At 44.1% G+C, this 20,828-nt stretch overlaps 1 protein-coding gene across 1 annotated transcript in view; it reads left to right on the top strand.

The window, feature by feature from the left end:
• PCDH11X (protocadherin 11 X-linked) overlaps positions 1–20,828 on the top strand; it is a 733,772-nt gene that overhangs the window by 65,511 nt on the left and 647,433 nt on the right. Inside the window, exon 2 of the mRNA XM_066640189.1 lies at positions 10,237–12,723. Within this exon, the coding sequence (XP_066496286.1) occupies positions 10,237–12,723 (2,487 nt within the window). The remainder of the gene's footprint in view (positions 1–10,236; positions 12,724–20,828) is intronic.

Here is a 20,828-nt window from a genome sequence, read left to right on the forward strand (position 1 = left end):
AAGTGCAGTCTGTCCCTGGTCTGTCTCCCTGGCTATGGGCCTTCCTTCTTTGCCTCTTAGCCTCAGACTGTTGGCAAAGTGTTTCTTCAAACTGGGAAAGGCCATGCTGCACAGCCTGCCTCCAAGCGGGCCGCTCAGAGGCCAGGGTTTCCCACTTGTTGAGGTCCATCCCTAAGGCCTTCAGATCCCTCTTGCAGATGTCCTTGTATCGCAGCTGTGGTCTACCTGTAGGGCGCTTTGCTTGCATGAGTTCTCCATAGAGGAAATCCTTTGGGATCCGGCCATCATCCATTCTCACGACATGACCAAGCCAACGCAGGCGTCTCTGTTTCAGCAGTGAATACATGCTAGGGATTCCAGCACGTTCCAGGACTGTGTTGTTTGGAACTTTGTCCTGCCAGGTGATGCCGAGGATGCGTCGGAGGCAGCGCATGTGGAAAGCGCTCAGTTTCCTCTCCTGTTGTGAGCGAAGAGTCCATGACTCGCTGCAGTACAGAAGTGTACTCAGGACGCAAGCTCTGTAGACCTGGATCTTGGTATGTTCCGTCAGCTTCTTGTTGGACCAGACTCTCTTTGTGAGTCTGGAAAACGTGGTAGCTGCTTTACCGATGCGCTTGTTTAGCTCAGTATCGAGAGAATGAGTGTCGGAGATCGTTGAGCCAAGGTACACAAAGTCATGGACAACCTCCAGTTCATGCTCAGAGATTGTAATGCAGGGAGGTGAGTCCACATCCTGAACCATGACCTGTGTTTTCTTCAGGCTGATTGTCAGTCCAAAATCTTGGCAGGCCTTGCTAAAACGATCCATGAGCTGCTGGAGATCTTTGGCAGAGTGGGTAGTGACAGCTGCATCGTCGGCAAAGAGGAAGTCACGCAGACATTTCAGCTGGACTTTGGATTTTGCTCTCAGTCTGGAGAGGTTGAAGAGCTTTCCGTCTGATCTGGTCCGGAGATAGATGCCTTCTGTTGCAGTTCCAAAGGCCTGCTTCAGCAGGACAGCGAAGAAAATCCCAAACAAGGTTGGTGCAAGAACACAGCCCTGCTTCACTCCGCTTCGGATGTCAAAAGGGTCTGATGTGGAGCCATCGAAGACAACAGTGCCCTTCATGTCCTTGATGATGCTGAGGAGCCTGGGTGGACATCCAATCTTGGGGAGAATCTTGAAGAGGCCGTCTCTGCTGACCAGGTCGAAAGCCTTTGTGAGATCTATGAAGGCTATAAAGAGTGGCTGTCGTTGTTCCCTGCATTTCTCCTGCAGTTGTCTAAGGGAGAATACCATATCAGTGGTGGACCTGTTGGCTCGGAATCCACACTGCGATTCTGGATAGACGCTCTCTGCAAGTACCTGGAGCCTCTTTAGTACAACTCGGGCAAACAGCTTTCCTACAACGCTAAGGAGAGAGATGCCGCGGTAGTTGTTGCAGTCACCCCTGTCACCTTTGTTCTTGTACAGCGTGATGATGTTTGCATCCCTCATGTCTTGAGGTACTCCACCTTCTCTCCAGCAGAGACAGAGGATTTCATGCAGCTCAGTGACGATGATCTCTTTGCAGCATTTTAGGACTTCAGCAGGGATGCTGTCTTTTCCAGGTGCCTTGCCAAAGGCAAGGGAGTCCAGGGCCACGTGAAGTTCTTCTAGGGTTGGTTCACTGTCAAGCTCTTCCAGCACAGGCAGGCACTCAATGTTGTTCAGTGCTTCTTCGGTGACTACATTTTCTCTGGAATATAGCTCAGAGTAGTGCTGCACCCAGCGTTCCATCTGCTGCGCCCGATCCTGGATGACCTCGCCTGTGGCAGACTTCAGAGGGGCAATTTTCTTCTGTGTTGGACCTAGGGCCTGCTTGATACCATCATACATCCCCTTGATGTTGCCCGTGTCAGCTGCTATCTGTATCTCGGAACAGAGCTGGAGCCAGTAGTCGTTAGCACATCTCCTGGCAGTCTGTTGGACTTTGCTGCGAGCAGTTCGGAGGACCTGCAGGTTGCGCTCACTGGGACAGGCCTTGTATGCTGCTTGAGCTCTCCTCTTTTCCTCAATGACTGGTGTCAACTCCTCAGAGTGGGCTTCAAACCAGTCTGCCGCCTTGTTGGTCTTCTTGCCGAATATGGACAAGGCGGTGTTGTAAACGGTATTCTTGAAATGTTCCCATCTGTTGGATGCGTTTGCATCGGCCGGGCCTGGAAGAGATTCCTCAAGCGCTTGTGCAAATTCCTCCACTTTTCTCTGATCCCGGGTCTTGCTGGTATCAATGCGAGGTCTTCCTTCCTTTTTCGTGTGATACAGTCGCTTTGTTTGCAGTTTCACTCTGCTGCACACCAGGGAGTGGTCAGTGTCGCAGGCAGCACCATGATAACTGCGTGTGATCTTGATGCTGGGAAGGCTGGAGCGTCTGGTGAGGATCAGGTTGAGCTGGTGCCAGTGCTTTGATCTTGGATGTCTCCAAGAGACTCTATGTTGGGGCTTTGTGTTGAAGAACGTGTTGCTGACACAGAGACCGTGATGACAGCAAAACTCTAGCAGGCGTTGGCCATTTTCGTTCATCCTCCCAGTGCCAAACTGACCTAAGCAAGTGGGCCATGAACTGTTATCAGCACCAACTCTAGCATTGAAATCGCCGAGGATGAACAATGGCTCTTTTACAGGGATTTTCTTGACAGTGGTGGCCAGGTCATCATATAATTTGTCTTTGGGTTCTGCTGGAGACGACAGAGTCGGTGCATAAGCACTGATGAGAGTGATAGGTCCTGCTGATGACTGGAGCTGCAGGGACAAAATTCTTTCACTTCCCACAGTAGGTGGGATGATGGATTTCAGCAGGGTATTTCTGACCGCAAAGCCAACGCCATGTTCCCTGGTTTCATTTGGTGGTTTTCCCTGCCAGAAGAATGAGAAATTTCTAAATCTAAATACAATGATACTAATCTCCTACAATGATTTTGCATATTTGAAAGATTTTGGAAGTGTGTTTGGTTTTCTGTACTACTGTATCTAGCTGCCAATGCCTGGCAAGCAGGTGGACCTGAGCTCCACATTAGAAAGAGGGTAGACCTGGACTCCAAAGACTATTCTGGCTGTTGCCACTTTCCCTCTGCCTGTTCTGCCCCCATTGCCACCCCCCCACTCTGTTTCATCCCCACCCTCTTTGGAAAGGGGCCCAAAAGAAACTTTGTACCCCCTGATAAAATTCCTCTCAGAGGCCCTGAGCAGAAGCTAGATCAGAATCTCCTGGTAGAGCCTTGGGTGATTTGCAGTGGGTCTGCTAATACTTCTCACTCTGAAATGTTTAATGGTAGCACCAACTAAAAGGCTCCCTGTCCATAAGGTTGGCTTCAGTAACGTAGGCCCAAATACTAACTAACTTTCCAGCACTGGCATAGCTGTGCCAGTGGGACGTGTGCTACATCCTGCAGTTTCACAGAGATTTCCTCAAAGTAAGGGAATGTTTGTTTGCATTGCCCTTATGTGGGTGCTGGAAAGTAGGTTAGGATTGTGCCCATAGGCTGTAATCTTGTACATGCTTACCATGGATTAAGTCCCACTGAACTCATTGGGACTTACTAATAAGTAGATATGCCTAGGATTACACTGAAAGAATGCTTGGTGTGGTGGAGATTTTTGTGCATACGCAGTTCTCATGTTGGGAACAAATTCCTGGGCTGATTATTTATTCAGAGAGTCCTGTAAAACTAAGCACCTGTCTGCTTCCCCAAGCCACTACTTTGTACCTGGCTTTGGCTGGTGAACCTAACGGCTCAAGTAAAAAGCAAAAATGCCCTGGCAAACCTAGAGTTTCTCACCCGTGTTAACAGATAAGGAATTTGTGTGTGTGGGTGCATAACCTCTACTGGCTCATTCACACATCCATGGATGTTGTGGTCAGCCTTAGGCAGGATACTTCAGTTGTGTGTTGACCCTGGTATAACTTTGCTCCCAGTCACACACCTGCATCAGGTGAGCTGCCTGTGTGCTGAACTTGTTGCAACTTCCCATACTTTCTACTTATTTTTCCCCCCTGATTTTAGTTTGATGTTATGAAGACAAGTGATTAAAATTTGAATTTTTCATCAGCTGTGTATGTATTTCCCCTCCCACTTTCCCACAGACTTCCGATGCAAGATGGAGTGAATGGTGGTTATTCTTTCTCTGAAATCAAATGTTATGTATTATAATGAAAAATGTGTCTCTTGTCATGTGTGGTTGTTGAAGAAAAGCTAAATGGAGTATGTCTTTGCATGAATTAAAAATCTGCATGTTGTAGTTGCAGAAGCTAATGACAGAATAATCAGTTCACATCTGTCAACTTGTGTGCAAATAAGGAACTGAAGGGGAGCTCTTTTTCCCCTCCCCCACTTCTGCTAGGTCCTTCTGTCAATCTTTGTGGAGGGAAAAGGGGGGGTGAGAAACAGCATATATAATTGTTGTTTTGCAACCAGAGAATGAAAAGAAGGGAATCAAATGAATTTACAGCTGCAGCTCATTTGCTCAATGTGGCTCTTTTGAAATGACTGGGATTACATCTGAGTAAGGGAGCAGGAAAGATGCATCTTTACATACAATGGAAGGATGGCTAGCAAAAGGACAGGCAAATAGATTAAAGAATTGGCAAAGAGTAGCATCAATATGACTTAGATTGTGCTGTCTTGATCTGCACAGTGCTTATAGAGTGGTATAAGCAGACAGAACAGACCCTCTCTCCCCCCCCCCCCAAGAGCTTTAGATTCTAAACTTCCACAGTGGGGGCAGATGGGAAGAAGTAAGGGTCCAGTCCTATCCAACTTTCCAGCACTGATACAGCCACATACAGCTCTGAGTTATAGGAACAAACATTCCATTACTATGAGGAGGCCTCTGTACCTGTCTCTCCACTGCAGGATTTAGCACACACCCCATTGGCATGGCTGCATCAGCACTGGAAGGTTGGATAGGATTGCACTCTTAAGTCCTGCTGAGTTACTGCCTGCTGAGTAACTCCTGCTGAGTTAATGGGAGTTACTCCCACTGAAGTGCATTTGAGATGGCAGTTTTAGAACCCAATCCTATGCCTGTCCACTCAGAAGTAAGTCCCAATATAGTCAATAGAGCTTACTCTCAGGAAAATGTGGATAGGATTGCAGCCTTAGTTTCACTTTGAGACAAGGACTAAAGCCCAGCTTCCCAGCGTCGACACAGCTGTAATGCAGCCCCGAGGTAAGGGAGCAAATGTTCCCTTACCTTGAGGAGGCCTCTGTTACTCCCCCCGCCACTCCCCATTCAGGATGCAAGACAAGCCCCAAAGGCACAGCTGCATCAGTGCTGGAAATTTGGCTACAATTGGGCCCTTATAAGGTTAATTTGTATGATCACATATAGCTCTGTGATCAAGGACAAGGATGGGAATACTGCTCTATGCTACTATTTGCCTTAAAGAATATACTTTTTATGTGGTGAAGGTCAGAGGTTCCACATCAAGTGTTGATATGCACACTTGATTTCCTGCCCAGAGCTATTTCCACATCATCTGATCATACCATCATCACATGGTATGGATATGGAGCCACCTCCAAAAGGCCTACTGCCCTGACAAGTTTGTCATTCTTACACAGTGTAGAATGCGCTTGTAGGCTAAAGCCAGTGTAAGATAATTTTTGTTTGCATATCTTGTCTCTGCTGGTTATGAGAGCCTTTTTGTGGTGCCTGCAGAGTCCCAAAATCCTGGCATCGCCACTGTATATGACAATAAGTAGCAACGTTCTGCTGAGTTAGGCAGACGGCGTTTGGGCCTCTTCAGCCTAGAAAAGAGACGCCTGAGGGGGGACATGATTGAGACATACAAAATTATGCAGGGGATGGACAGAGTGGATAGGGAGATGCTCTTTACACTCTCACATAATACCAGAACCAGGGGACATCCACTAAAATTGAGTGTTGGGCGGGTTAGGACAGACAAAAGAAAATATTTCTTTACTCAGCGTGTGGTCGGTCTGTGGAACTCCTTGCCACAGCATGTGGTGCTAGCGTCTAGCCTAGATGCCTTTAAAAGGGGATTGGACAAATTTCTGGAGGAAAAATCCATTATGGGGTACAAGCCATGATGTGTATGCACAACCTCCTGATTTTAGAAATGGGTTATGTCAGAATGCCAGATGCAAGGGAGGGCACCAGGATGCAGGTCTCTTGTTATCTGGTGTGCTCCCTGGGGCATTTGGTGGGCTGCTGGGAGATACAGGAAGCTGGACTAGATGGGCCTATGGCCTGATCCAGTGGGGCTGTAATGTTATGTTCTTATCTCACTCAGTATTGTATATACTGACCATCAGTGGGTCTCTGGAATCTTTCACAGCTCTGCCTGGCGATACTAGGAATTGAACCTGGGACCTTCTGCATGCAAAGCAGGTGTTCAACTACCTGTACTGAGCTACAGCCTCTTTTATGAGGCTCCACACTACTCCAGTGATGCAGTCAACATGAAAGGTTGTGCTAAACAGCTGACAGGAACTACTGTGGGATTAACACAGCCTTTGTCCATCTGCATGGATGAAATTTAAGAATTAAGTCCCATAAGGCGCAAACCTAACCAACTTTCCAGCACTGACATAGCTGTACCAATGTGGCGTGCACGGCATCCTGTAGTGGGGAGGCAGTCAAGGAGGCCTCCTCATGGTAAGGGCATGTTTGTTACCTTATCTTGGGTCTGCATTGCTTATCTTGGGTCAGTGCTGGAAAACTGGGTAGGACTGTGCCCATAGTCTGGTTTCAAATGCAATTTGCATTCCTTGCTTTGGCCAAGCAAAGAAGGCAGGTTTTTTAAGTATATGCTGGGGAATATTCCCTTACCTATGAAATATGCCTCCTTCTGTGCAAACATTGGGATTAGAGCAGTGATTTCCAACCTTTTTCATCTCATGGCACGCTGACAAGACATTAAAATGGTCAAGGCCCACCATCAGTTTTTGGACAATTGACTAGGCACATCACGCTGTTGGTGGGTGGTGGTGGTTGGTTCACATTCCCCCAATGGACCTACTAATAAATGACTCTCTCCCAAACTCTCATGGCACAACTGCAGACCATTCGTGGCACACCAGTGTGCCATGGCACAGTGGTTAAAATGACTGGATTAGAGATAAGAGCTTCCCAGGCCAAGGAAGTGGTCATTTTCAGCCATGGAGCTTAAATCATCTTTTGCACTGCTAGTGTCAATGCATAATCAGATGTAAAGAGAGATATTGTAACTGGGGTGTGCATTCTGTTTGTCAGCTCTTATCTTTGCATTGCCAACTGCTTTAGATCTCTCATGTGAAAAAGAATGGGGGAGGGGACCCAGCATGTTTGCAGGTAGAGTCGAGCGAGCCCCCATGTAATATCCCAACAGCTCGTATTCCAGAAAGTTAAGCCCTGGACCTGCCTGCCCTGAACTGCAGGCATGCATCACCTCTGGCACTGATGATCTTGAGAAGCAAATGGAAAATTGACATGCCTCGATTCATGTTGCTCAGCTCCTATTTTCACCTCCATCCTCGATGCTTACGCATTATCGCTCCCTTCCCCTCTTCTGGTGAAGCAGAGCTGGCTCCGTTCCCTTCGGAGCCTGTCAGCACCATTTCCCATCACTCAAAGAGATTGCTATTGATGAATGCTAATCACTTCTTCCTCCTTAGGGATGTGTTTTCTGTTTCTTTCTCTCCCCCCCCCACCCTTATTTTTTTAAAAACTACATTCCCAGGCTTGGGAGCCCAGAGAGACACCATCTAGTAGGAATCAAACTGTTCTCCCACCAGCAGTATCAAAACATCGCATGCCCTGTGCAGAGTGAGATGTGTTTGTAGAGTCTATCTCCATGCCCACGCATCTGTTTTGCTATAACAGGGGCATGCCGTGTTCACAAAAACCTATTTCAGGATCCTTATTATTCAGTGTGCAAATGTGATGGTTGCATTATTTTAACACTTGGAATCTAATTTTCACTGCAGCCACGAAATACATTATGATGAAAAGAGAAACACTGAATTACCTTGATCTTGATTATTTGTAATAATCCAGTGTGATTCATTTGTAAGGTAGCCAGTTTCTGATTCATGCAATAAATTAAAGGCATAGGACAACATTGAGCAAAGGATAAACCTCAGCTCTTACGTCTTAATCATACGCCTTACCTCAGCTATTACATGATTTTGATTTTTTTGCTTGACATTGTGTAGTAAGGATCAATTTTTGCTCCTTAATCATACACCTTACCTCAGCTATTACATGATTTTGATTTTTTTGCTTGACATTGTGTAGTAAGGATCAATTTTTGCTCTGGACTAGCAGATAATAATAATAAATAATAATAATAAACTTTATTTATACCCCGCCCTTCTCCCCAAAGGGACCCAGGGCAGATGACGACATCATCATCATCATCATCATTATTATTATTAACAGTATTTATATACCTTTTTTCCACAAAAAGTTCACAAAGCAGTTTACAGAGAAAATCAAATATCTAATGGCTCCCCATCCCAAAAGGGCTCACAATCTAAAAAAACTCAAAAGAACACCAGCAGACAGCCACTAGAAAAGACACTACTGGGGTGTGAAATACGTTCTGAAGAACTGAATATGTTCTGAAGAACTGAATAATTCATGATAAGGGAATTGTGATGAGCTTGATGCACAAAAACTAGCAATCATGTGATAAATGGAATTCATAATATGACTGACCACCATGAGTTCAGTTGACCACCAGAGTAAGTCACACAGCAGTCAGGTTGTCAACTGAACTCCCAAGGTTTGCCCACCTGCAAGATGCACTGACTTACAAAAGAATTGTAAGGGTAGGCTGCGAGTTTAGACGAGGATTGGTGTTAGATAAAGGTTTAACAAAGGGGATCAATTTTGTTGCAAAAGCTATCTTAGACCAGGAGGAATCTTCATGCTTCTATGCTTAACCCATTTTTGCCCAGCCCACAGGTATACACATTTGGTCCCTATCGCGTATATGTAATGTTGGGCAGAAATGGCTTAAGCAAGCTAGCTAACTGAGAAGTTTGTCATTACTGGGTTCCTACCCTGAGTTCTTTGCTGCTCTTGGACAAACATTCCTGTTGCTCACTCTCCTAGCATATTAACTGAACTTGCAAATCAACCTTAAGTCAGGTGCTAACCTTAAGTCAGGTGCTGACCTGTTCTCCCACATGACAGAGTTTCTTCTCCTATGCCAGTGTCTTGTGCTTAAATAATTTTATTCTTACTGACCTTCGCTTATTACATTTCTAGAATTATTTCACACCTTTTGGTGCATTGAAAATCATTGGCTTTTGCTGTGATAAATCTGCCAAACATTATGGAGATATGCCTGTGCCTTAACAAGCAGGGATCCATGATGGACATGCCACGTCTAAACGCATATAAGACTCTCTCCTGTGTGAGTGAAGGAAATAAAGGTGTTAGGCTGATCATTTTGAGTCTTTGTCTATTTGTCTGTCTGTCTGTCTGTCTATATGGGACAGGCATCGTCTGATGAGATCTTGATGAGATTGGGGCGATGCTCATTCTTCCACCAAGTCCTTAGGGTACCTCATTTCAAAATAGTCTAGATCCTATTTCTATCTCATAAATGTGTGTTTAAAGCATTCAATTCACTGTTTAGCATTAGCATTTCTTTTGTGGACATGCTCCCCACTCTACCTCCACCTAGCTCTGCCAGTATTTGCAGACATTCATTGCCAGAAATCTTGATGAAGGTCAGGCCTGTTAAGAATGATGAGACAGTTTCCTTTGACCTTTCTTTTCTGTTGAATCACCTGAACTGTTTGGTGCAAAGAGGACCATAGAACACTGGATCCACGTGTAACTCATTACTGAATCCAGGTTCTGTGTGTAAACAATGAATGTGGTGCAATAGCCATGGTAATGTAAAACTCCAGTAGTCATTGGTTTGTCTTAGGGTACAATCCTAACCAGGTCTACTCAGAAGTAAGTCCTATTTTGTTCAATGGGGCTTACTCAGGTGGTTAGGATTGCAGCCTCAGAGACATATAATAAAAATGTCATCACACTTTACAATGGATTGTAAACAAGTGAACTCAGTAATTTATTTTGGTGTGAATTATTTCCAAGTTAGTAAGTTTTGATTGTTCCCTTAAGAGTTGTTTGAATCCCAAAGTGCAGCAATAAAAATAATTGTTTAATCTCTAGATGGACAATAAATGGTTATGTCTGATTCATAACAGTTTTCTGTTATAATATATTTCCCTTTCTGTTTCTGGTTCTAGGGCCAAAATGTATTCGGACTTGATATAATAGAGACCCCTGAGGGAGATAAGTGGCCCCAGTTGATAGTCCAGCAGATCCTTGACAGGGAGCAGAAAGACACGTATGTGATGAAAATTAAAGTGGAAGATGGTGGAAACCCGCCAAGATCCAGCACTGCCATTCTCCAAGTTACAGTTACGGATGTGAATGACAACCGCCCAGTATTCAAGGAGAATGATATTGAAGTCAGCGTTCCTGAAAATGCCCCAGTTGGCACCTCTGTTTCTCAGCTTCACGCCACTGATGCTGATTTGGGTTCCAATGCCCAAATCCACTTCTATTTCAGCAGCCAGATCTCTACCTTGGCCAAAAGGCTGTTTGCCATTGATAACACCACCGGTCTCATCACCATCAAGGAACCGCTGGACCGGGAGGAATCCCCAGTACACAAGCTAACAGTCCTTGCAAGCGACGGCAGCTCGACACCCTCAAGAGCAACGGTGACCGTGAATGTCACAGACATTAATGACAACATTCCTTCAATAGACACAAGGTACATCATCAATCCCGTGAATGGTACTGTGCTTTTGTCAGAGAAAGCTCCACTCAATACGAAAATTGCCCTGATTACAGTAATGGATAAGGACGCTGACCTTAACGGTAAGGTTACCTGCTTTACAGACCATGATGTGCCATTCAGGTTAAAACCTGTGTTTGATAATCAGTTTCTATTGGAGACGGCCACATTTCTGGACTTTGAGGCCACCCGGGAATACGCCATTAAAATAGTGGCTTCTGATTCAGGGAAACCACCTTTGAACCAGTCTGCGATGCTTCTTATCAAAATCAAGGACGAGAATGACAATGCCCCAGTGTTTACCCAGCCCATTATTGGACTTTCGATCCCTGAGAACAATGCTCCTGGCACTCAGTTGACCAAGATAAGTGCCATGGATGCAGACAGTGGACGTAACGCTGAGATCAGCTACATGTTGGGCTTGGATGCACCCCCCATTTTCAACCTGGACCGCCGTACGGGCATCCTGACTGCTGTGAGAAAGCTGGACAGGGAAAAGCAAGACAAATATTCATTCACAGTGTTGGCTAAAGATAATGGAATGCCTCCCTTACAGACCAATGCTACTGTAACCGTTTCAGTCTTGGACCAGAATGACAACAGCCCCTCTTTCACCCACAATGAGTACAATTTCTATGTGCCAGAAAACCTACCCATGTATGGCACGGTTGGGCTTATCACAGTGACAGATGCGGACTCCGGAGAGAACGCGGCTGTGACCTTGTCTATATTAAATGGCAAAGATAATTTCATTATTGATCCCCTCACCGGAGTCATAAGGCCTAATATTACTTTTGACAGGGAGCAGCAAGGATCTTACACTTTTCAGGTGAAGGCTGTGGATGGAGGAAGGCTACAAAGGTCCTCAACAGCCAAGGTGACCATCAATGTGGTTGATGTGAACGACAACAGGCCTGTGTTTGTCATCCCTTCGACTAATTACTCTTATGACTTGGTTCCAATGTCTACCAGTCCAGGATCTGTGGTGACGAAGGTGTTTGCTGTTGACAATGATACAGGGATGAATGCGGAGCTTCGCTACAGCATTATAGGTGGGAATTCAAGGGGCTTGTTTATGATTGACCAGTTAACAGGCAATGTTACTCTGAAGGAGAAAGTCATATCGGCAGACCATGGATTACACCGGCTGGTTATCAAAGTCAATGATTTAGGACAGCCTGAGTCCCTGTACACAATAGCACTGGTGCATTTATTTGTGAATGAAAGTGTCACCAATGGATCTTATGTCCAAGAGTTGGTGCGCAGAAACATGGAAACACCGGTTGGACAAAACGTTGGGGATGGTGAGATAACCCCACAGACGAACGACTATGTGAAGATCATCATCGCTATCATTGCAGGCACCATGACGGTTATCCTGGTCATTTTTGTGACTGCTCTGGTTCGATGCCGCCAAACTCCCAGGCACAAGGTTGTGCAGAAAAGCAAGCAGAGCGGTGAGTGGGTCTCTCCAAACCAAGAAAACCGCCAGATCAAGAAAAAGAAGAAGAAGAAGAAGCGTTCCCCCAAAAGTCTTCTTCTCAACTTTGTGACCATTGAAGAGTCTAAGCCCGATGATCCTGGCCATGAGCACATCAATGGCACTTTGGACATTCCGGTAGAGCTAGAAGAACAGACTATGGGAAAATACAATTGGGCAACCACGCCAACCACCTTTAAGCCCGACAGCCCAGATTTAGCAAAGCATTACAAGTCTGCCTCTCCGCAGCCCACCTTTCAGATTAAACCTGAGACTCCAGTGCCACCGAAGAAGCACCACGTCATTCAGGAACTGCCTCTGGATAACACCTTCGTGGTGGGCTGTGATTCTCTCTCCAAGTGCTCCTCCAGTAGCTCGGACCCTTACAGTGTCTCTGAATGCAGCTGTCAAGGAGGATTCAAGACTCCAGGCTCTATCCACACCAGACAGGTAATACCAAGTTTCTCCTTGCATCTCTCTCTCTCTCCGCTTTCTTCCCTACGTTTTGCTTTATCCTCTTTTATTTCACTCTGCTTTTAGATTTTTTTTTTAAATAACTCTGAATGTTCATGCTTGGCTGGAGCACTGAGAAGTAAACAGTTTGTGATTCATCAATACTAAAAGGAAAGAAAATGAGAATGAAGTGACTCTTGGCTATGAAGGCATTTTGATTGCTGAAAGAGCATATTAGGGGGTAACTTTTGTCTGCAGGTGGCAGTGTGGCTCTTCTCGCTTTGCACAGCAGAGAGCAGTACAGCAGAGCCACAGAACAAAGAGAGATTACCGGCTTGTCCTCGCTAGCATCGCCTGCTCGGGAATCTAAGTCATCTAGGCCAGGTGGAAAGCAATAAAGCTTTGCAGGATCTGATAAGTGGTTCTTAATGCTAATGGAGTCTGAAATTGCAGACTTCATTTGGTTGAAGCTGTACCTCAAGGTCTCTTGAAGCAGGTCAGTGTCTTTCCCTCCCCGTAAAAACAATTGAGTGCCGTTTTCCAGACTAGAAATATACCTTCCTTATAGAGGTTCCTAAAGGCTGGGCGCCTGATACAATCGACAGCATAAAGGAGGGAAGTTAATGGGTGTGTGTGTGTACGTATGCAATATCAGAAGCATTGCAAACACTGTCCAGCTTCTACAGATAAATACTTTCCCCAGCTCACATATGAAACGGCTAAAGTACAGCTCTGATTTGTCAGAGGACAAGGCAGGGGAACCGCATTAAAGGCAGGGGAAACGCAATAATTAGGCTAAACTTGGTTTTTAACTTGCTACAGATGCTGTGGAGGTGGAGAACATCTCTATGTTAAACTGCAGTTCTGAAGTACTATATTATTGCTAGTGTAAAGATGTGGTATTAGCAGTGATATGTCACCAGTTGCACTAATAATTTTTTGTGCGGTTAAAATGAGCTAGCCACTCAGAATCTCTGTTGTAAACGTAAAAAGGCTATCACTTGTTGCAGCTGCAAAGGTGAAGACAATTTATTTTCATGGAGGTATGTGTCTGTTGTCTTCAGCTGAACTAAGGTATTGGGTCCCAGCTGAGAAATAATCTCTTGAATCTGATTTACCTCTTCCTAGACATTTACTCATGGATAATGTGGAGCCTTCAATTCCTTGCTACACTATTATCCTTATACCTGATGACACAGAGAGATACTAAACAAAACGTATTATTTTAAAATGATGTTCTTTTTACGTCAGCCATAGAGTACAGAAGGAAACGGTTAATATTTTTCAGATGCCTGTTAATATTTTATTATCCTCCTCTTTAAGAGACTGACTCAGATTTTGAGCCTACTTACAAAGTGCAAGCATATATGTTGTGCTTCTCTTTGAAGGAAACTTTGGGGGGTTGAAGGCTTGAAAAATAAATGGAGGTTCTTCAGTCTAATCTTGAAGAATATATGAAGGAGCTATGAAGGTTGGACAGTTTCCACTGCTATTGCCCTTTACTGCAAGCCGTTGTACGCATTACACAGTGAGACCTCAACCACTTCAGAATGCAATTGGAGATCATATATGTTTTTAATTGTCCTCTATATAATGAACTTGTGCCCTAGTATCCGGACATAGTGGGGAGTAAAGTTTAGTATAGTCCTTGCCTTGATGTGCCATTTCCATGCATACAGAGAATTCCTTTACATTTCTTTTGAAAATATGGCAGTCCTCAATATATAGTCTGAATTTGTAGCATCCAGAATTCTACCTCTCATTTTTCAAATTCTGGCCTGACCCAGATTTCTTGGTGCAGCAGAGTGAGTTGTTAGGGTAATCATTTCAGACTAGGGATGCCATTTTTGAGTACTGTTGCAGCAGCAGGGAAAATAAAATAAAATAGTTCCAATGATGAAACAAAACAATATAGCCCTTCAACACAAAAGTTGTAGCTAGAAACAATCTGTGTAGTTCATTGTACTTTATCCACATACTCTATAACACATGAGACAAGGTGGTCTGGATTAAAACCAGACCACCATGTTATTAAATTTAGCAAATGCTGCAGTGGATCCTAACTCCCCACTTGCTGTGTTGCATTCTGCCTTGAAGGAGATAACTCAGCTGTGCTGTCGTGCCCTGTTCCTTGCTCCAAGTAGATCAGCCTCTTACAATTCCGGTTTCTCACTATTGACTCCTTGAAGAGTTGAGGTAGCTCACGATTGCTTTGTCCTCCTAAAGCTGTTCAACCTTGAGGTTGACTCAACACCAACCCCATTCCAAAATGGGCAACTTCTGGTAATTGTTCTGGGACACACACACACAAACCCCCCCCCCCCAAACCAATCAGCTCATCTCAGGGTATGTTCTTAACCCCTCTTGCACTGAACTTACTACACAGAGGACTAGTTTAGGTTAGCTTCATCTCTATCTGTCTGCGATAGTTGTACAGACCTGCCTTTTCCCCAAAGGACAAATTAATACCTATAAATGAGAAATTCATTCTATTATCCCTCAACAGATGTGGCAACGATGCCTGAATGGGCAACGAAAGCTCTACCCACCCTTTGGCAACTGTCGTCCTGATCCAGGTTAGGGACCATCTTCAGCTGTTGTTTGCCAGTGAGAAGCAAGCTCCCACAGGCACCAGGCTGGCTGTAGAGGAAGTAGAAAAGAATAACACATTAAACAATGCACACTGTGGGTGCCTGTGTTTGTTCCTGTATGCTTACCAGAGATTGAGATAACAGCCATCAGCTCTTTTTCAGTAGATTTAAACTAGTTAATTGTATCTAAGAACACACTAAAATGTACAAAAGTAGAATATTGTCTTCATGTTGTATTATAGAGTAAAATGTTTCTCAAGCTTACAGATTGCAGAGAAACAAGCAATTGATGTTCATTCCTAGCCCTAGAAATCTCTCTCCTTAATCCCATATATTGGGCAGGAGACAGGCTTCTGGAGATTACTCAGATCCAGTTCAGCCATTAGTTGAAGAGAATGTAATATATAAAGGCAGCTCACAGTCCTTTGAACATGTTGTCAGATCTTTTTCACATCTGTCTGTAGCATACCAGCATATTATACACCGAAGTATTGTTCTGGTCCCTCCTGCTGTGACCAATTCCAGCTGCACAGGCCTCTCTGTGCTTGAACCAGCTGTTGAAAAGCTGCTACAGGCGCTCAGAGCTATAGAGTCTCCTGTCTCATTGTTGTTGCATGGACAGAACTGTCACCTCTCAGTCATCCTGAGAAAACATTCCTTCCCTGGCAGTTTACTGATTAGTAAGCTTCTTTATCCTGGAGACTGATGGCACAATCCAGTGTTCATCCTACGCCTGTGTAGCACATGGTTGGCCAGCTCAGGATGTTGCAAAGGCACCATAAAGCACTTTGCCACAGTGTAGAAGTTCGTGGCGTCAGTGGGAAGGCCTGTGCTGACCTGCTACGCCGGTGTAAGAACATGGTGCACCAGAGCATGTAAGGCCTGTGTCAGGGAGGGGTATAATGGGGTAGAGACAGAGTAGCAGCAGGGTGGATTGAGCCTGGGAGGGGTTGGTAGTGCTGGCACATATATGGGTCCACTTGAAATTGAACTGGTGAATTAGCCAGCTCAGATCCAAGTAAACCCATTGCTGTGACTGGAGATTTCCCCAGGGCAAGGAGACCTATGTCCTCTTACCTCTAGGAGACCTCCAGGCTGCTCAATGCCCCTGCACGATGCAGCACCAGCCATGCTGGTGCTGCTGCATTGGTGCAGGGGAATGTCCATAGGATTGAGCTGTGAGGTTCAGCACCTAATACTCTCCACCCTCCCACTGGCATTGCTTCATGCCTACTCCGGTGGTTGAACCTGGATCTCCTTTAGCAGTACCTCTGATTGTCTTCAGTGAAATTCCAAGCAAATAAGGAGAATTCTGGGCAGACAAAGCAACTGTAGGTAGGTTTGATGGAATTTTAAAGGTTTTGAAGTGATTCACTAGGCCTGCAGACCTAAACATGTTTACTAAGTAGTAAGCCTAATTGAACACACTGGAACTTACATCCGGGTAAATGTGCATAGGATACACTGTTAAGTTATGGTTCTTGTTGACGTGTCAGATTGACGGATTCATGTCAAATTTAGATTTTGGGGAAGGGCATTTAATTCCCATTGTCTTCAGCTCTCTTAAGGGCCAATGTACACAGCTTGCTACTTGAGTATCCCAGTTTGTGGTGGCCATCCATACAAGCTCATGCTCAGGAATGATATGGCAATGGCTTTGCAATGTGCCTGCCACACATTGTGAATGAGAAGAATGCTGTGGTGGTGATTGGATTGGAGGCAGAGATCTGATCAGAAACATGTGGCAGTAGTGATGGCTTTTCATTGTGCCTTCTGCCACCTTCCTTCCTCTGGAGGAAGCCACTGTGTGTGTCTTCCCAGCCAGGAAGAAGCCACTTGGCTCGCCTCTGAGCAAACACTTCTTTGTGTACTCCTTTCTGCCAGATAGGGGTGCAGGAAGAAGCAACTGTTCAGAGCTGGGTCAAGTGTTTATCTCAGAAAACAGAAAAAAAAAATCCATCGTCATCTTGGCTGGCCTGACCCAGACACGCCCCATGTGACATTCCAGGGTGGAACCCAGGGCAGCCAGCCCTCCACTAGCTATTGACTGTGCCTGAGGGTCCTAATTTGGGTTTGCTGAATCCGTTTTCGGATATGTGACAGTGGGATATATAGACATATATCTGAGGGTTGCTCCTCAGATTTTTGTGCTTTGCTCCCATAGGCCTTCACTTCTGTTCTTCACCTATTTTTATTTTGGCCAGGGCTGTTTTCATACATACTGTACATATCTGCTTTTCACTACTGTTCACTTTTCACCATTATTCACTATTGTTATTGCATAGCCAGCATAATTAAGTCTCAGTAATTGGAGAAAGTTGAGTTTTTTTTGTTTTTCGTTGATTCCTCTATTTTATTTCAATCTCCTTTCTTCCCACACCCAACCTTTCCCCAGATTGATTGTATCCTGAACATTTGCTAACATCTATCAGTCATTCTCAAACATTTTAAAAAGTGATGATAATTCAGTCTGGTGTCTTTGTGGGTGGGGAGGGAGGTTCTTGTCAAATGTAGAAATGTTCATCTCCTTGACTTGAGAGAATTCCCAGGAAATTAGCTGAGGGAATGTTGGAGAGCAGACCCCTGGGTGCATGCTGCTTTATAATTATGTGAACATATATTTACAACTGAAATTTACCCATGTACAATATAAGGGCTTGGAGTTTGCCATACCTCATCTAGGGAGAAAACAGTGGCATTGAGTAAAGCTGCAATCCTAAACATACTTCCTTAAGAGTAAGCCCCACTGAATTCAGTGAGGCTGACTCCTGAATAGACATGCCTAGGATTGTGCTGTTAGGGAATGCATTTCTTCCCAGGGCATATGTGCACTACAAACTTTGATCAGTTTTTAAATGAGTCGTAACTTTACCCAAACGATCCTGGGAATTGTAGTTGGATGATCGTGTTGAAAATTCCATTTGAAATCCTTTGCAGAGACAGAACTGCTATCCCAGCATTCTCTGGGGGGAAAAGGATGACTATTAAACTGTGTAGTGTAGATATATCTTGAGATGTCTTTTTAGTAGGGCAGCTTGGAGGGGGATAAGAATTGTTGAGGACAAACGTAAGAAAATCCTATAAATTAACTTTCACTGTATGACTACTTTGTCTCTTAAATCTTAATTGTCTTTCCACCTAAAGCTGCAATCCTGTACACAGATACCTGGGAGTAAGTTCCATTAGACTCAGTGGGGCTTACTTCTGAGTAGATGTGCATATGATTGCACTGTAAATTGCTGCTCTCTGAATCCATAAAGTCTTACCCAACCCATAATATTAACTTGATATTGGCAGGCCACCTTTTAAGGTAGTGTGGGAGATGTGGTGATGATGAAGGTAAGGGCTTTTCTCATGCTGTTTCTCTGTTTGCCAGCTCTGAACGTCTTCGCATCAGCTGTTAAGTACTGCAGTCGTACACAATGATGTTAAGCCAGCAAACATTGGAAATTTGGGAATAGCACGAGAAAGCCCTTTGTCCTCTCTCCCTGATTGCTGAAGAATTTTATCGTCTGATCTCCAGAGGCGCTGAACTGTTCAAGCTGCCCTACTGAAAGGTATTCAGGGCGAGAACATTAAAATTAAAAGGAAAAGAAAGAAAAGAAAAAAAGATGAAGAGAGACTTAGTACATTGTGCTATAGCTGTTCTATAATGTGGTTTTGCTAAGACAAAAAAGTGATATTAACCACTTGTGAAGGGTGGTAACTATAACATACAACCTTTTTATTAATTTTAAGTTTCTTATCGCCGCTTTGTTCTTCATGGACTCATGCTATTATTTATTTATGTTCCAAATATATGTTGCCCTACCTCCCATCCCTTTTAAATACTGAAATAGAAGCAATAACTTTTATGCACATTCATCTTTTTCGTTTTTTAATGACAAATGTAAAGTTCTTTATGCTTCCTGCATTTCTCAGTTAAATGCATCACAAGGTGTGCTCCATAGTGAGACACAGTGAGAAATCCTGATTTGTTATTTTCAGTGCTTTCTGTAAGGCAGACATTGCTGCAATGAAGGATAGCAAGATGAGGGCAGTCTACCATGACTGGTTGATCTGCTACTGTCAGTGTGGTCCAGTTCACACATGTATTATAACAATCTTCTTTAAAATGGCAAGTGAATGGGCGCACATTCGACATGTGCTCTATGTAACATGTGAAGCAATGACGCCTGGCCTAAATCTGATTCACACTGTTCTTCCCCCATCACAAACAAAAGGGAGGGGGGATAGTAAAACTTTAGCTTATTTGCATATAGACTTCTGTGTGTAGCTCCCTCCTCACATGTTGTGTGCAAGATGATGGGAAAGGGTGCATTGACTATTCACCTCATGTGCTATGTACGCCAAGGACTGGAGAGATGGGCCAATGTGGAAAAATCTGTAGCCCATTGGTAGTGCTGTCTTAGCCATGTTTACCCGGAAATAAGCCTTACTGAGTTTAATGGAACTTGCAGCATGTAACTATGTGTAGAATTGTTCCTAAGAGCACAATCTTATACATGTTTAATTTGAAGTAAGTCCACTATGATCAGTAAGACTTACTCTTAGGTAAATGTGCATAAGATTGCAGCATGCCCACTTAGAAGTAAGCCGTGTTGACTTCAGTGGGACTTACTCCCATGTAAGCATGTACAGAATTGCAGCCTAAGGGTCTGAACTGAATGAACTAGGACAAACTTGACCCCTGCTATCTTATCTGTGCTTGTGTGTTTGTAGTAGATGTCTGTCTTTAATTTTCTTGCAAGCAGTTACTTACACTTCCCAAGGAAATGTTATTTTATAGAATGCTGGCTAATGTTTCTCTGAATACCCATGTAGGCACAATTTGCAGAATACATTATTTTTTCTTCTGAATACTTATACAAAATGCCTTGTATTTAGTATATGATAAATGGGCAAATTGCTATCAAAATCTTGACTACAACCAGTACAAATTAAAATACTTGCTGTTGAGCATTGAGATGGCTGCCTCTTTAGACAACTTGGCAAGATCACAAATGTACTTTCTGTTAACACAAGATGTAACGTCTTCATTCTCCTTTCTTTCTTATCATGTATTTAAAACATGTATTATGTCTATCGCAGTTGCATTAATGTGTTTCATTGTATCACCCTTTGGGCAATAATGGGTTAAAAATGTACACTTCATGTTAACAGTATTAGCACTGGGTGGCAAAATTAATGGATGCTGTCGGTGTGGAACTGTGATTGTGCACACCCCATTGAAAAGGATGATGGTTCCACAAAAACACTAAAGTGTTTCTTTTCTTTTCAATGAGATGTATTAGGCAATATTCCCACTAAACTGGACTCAAAGTCTTTTAAGAAGAAGAAGAAAAAGAGGAGTATAAAGAAACTTGTATTTGTTTTTGTCACTGTATGGATGCTAATATATGGATAGGTTTCTAGGGGGAGAAAGACCTTTGCTCCAGTTCAGAGTTTAACATAAGCCTGGATGCACAAGGAATGCTGCACACCCAGCTCTTTTGCACATTATGCACCACA

This window comes from Tiliqua scincoides, chromosome 12 (genome assembly GCF_035046505.1).
Source record: "Tiliqua scincoides isolate rTilSci1 chromosome 12, rTilSci1.hap2, whole genome shotgun sequence".
NCBI lineage: Eukaryota > Metazoa > Chordata > Lepidosauria > Squamata > Scincidae > Tiliqua > Tiliqua scincoides.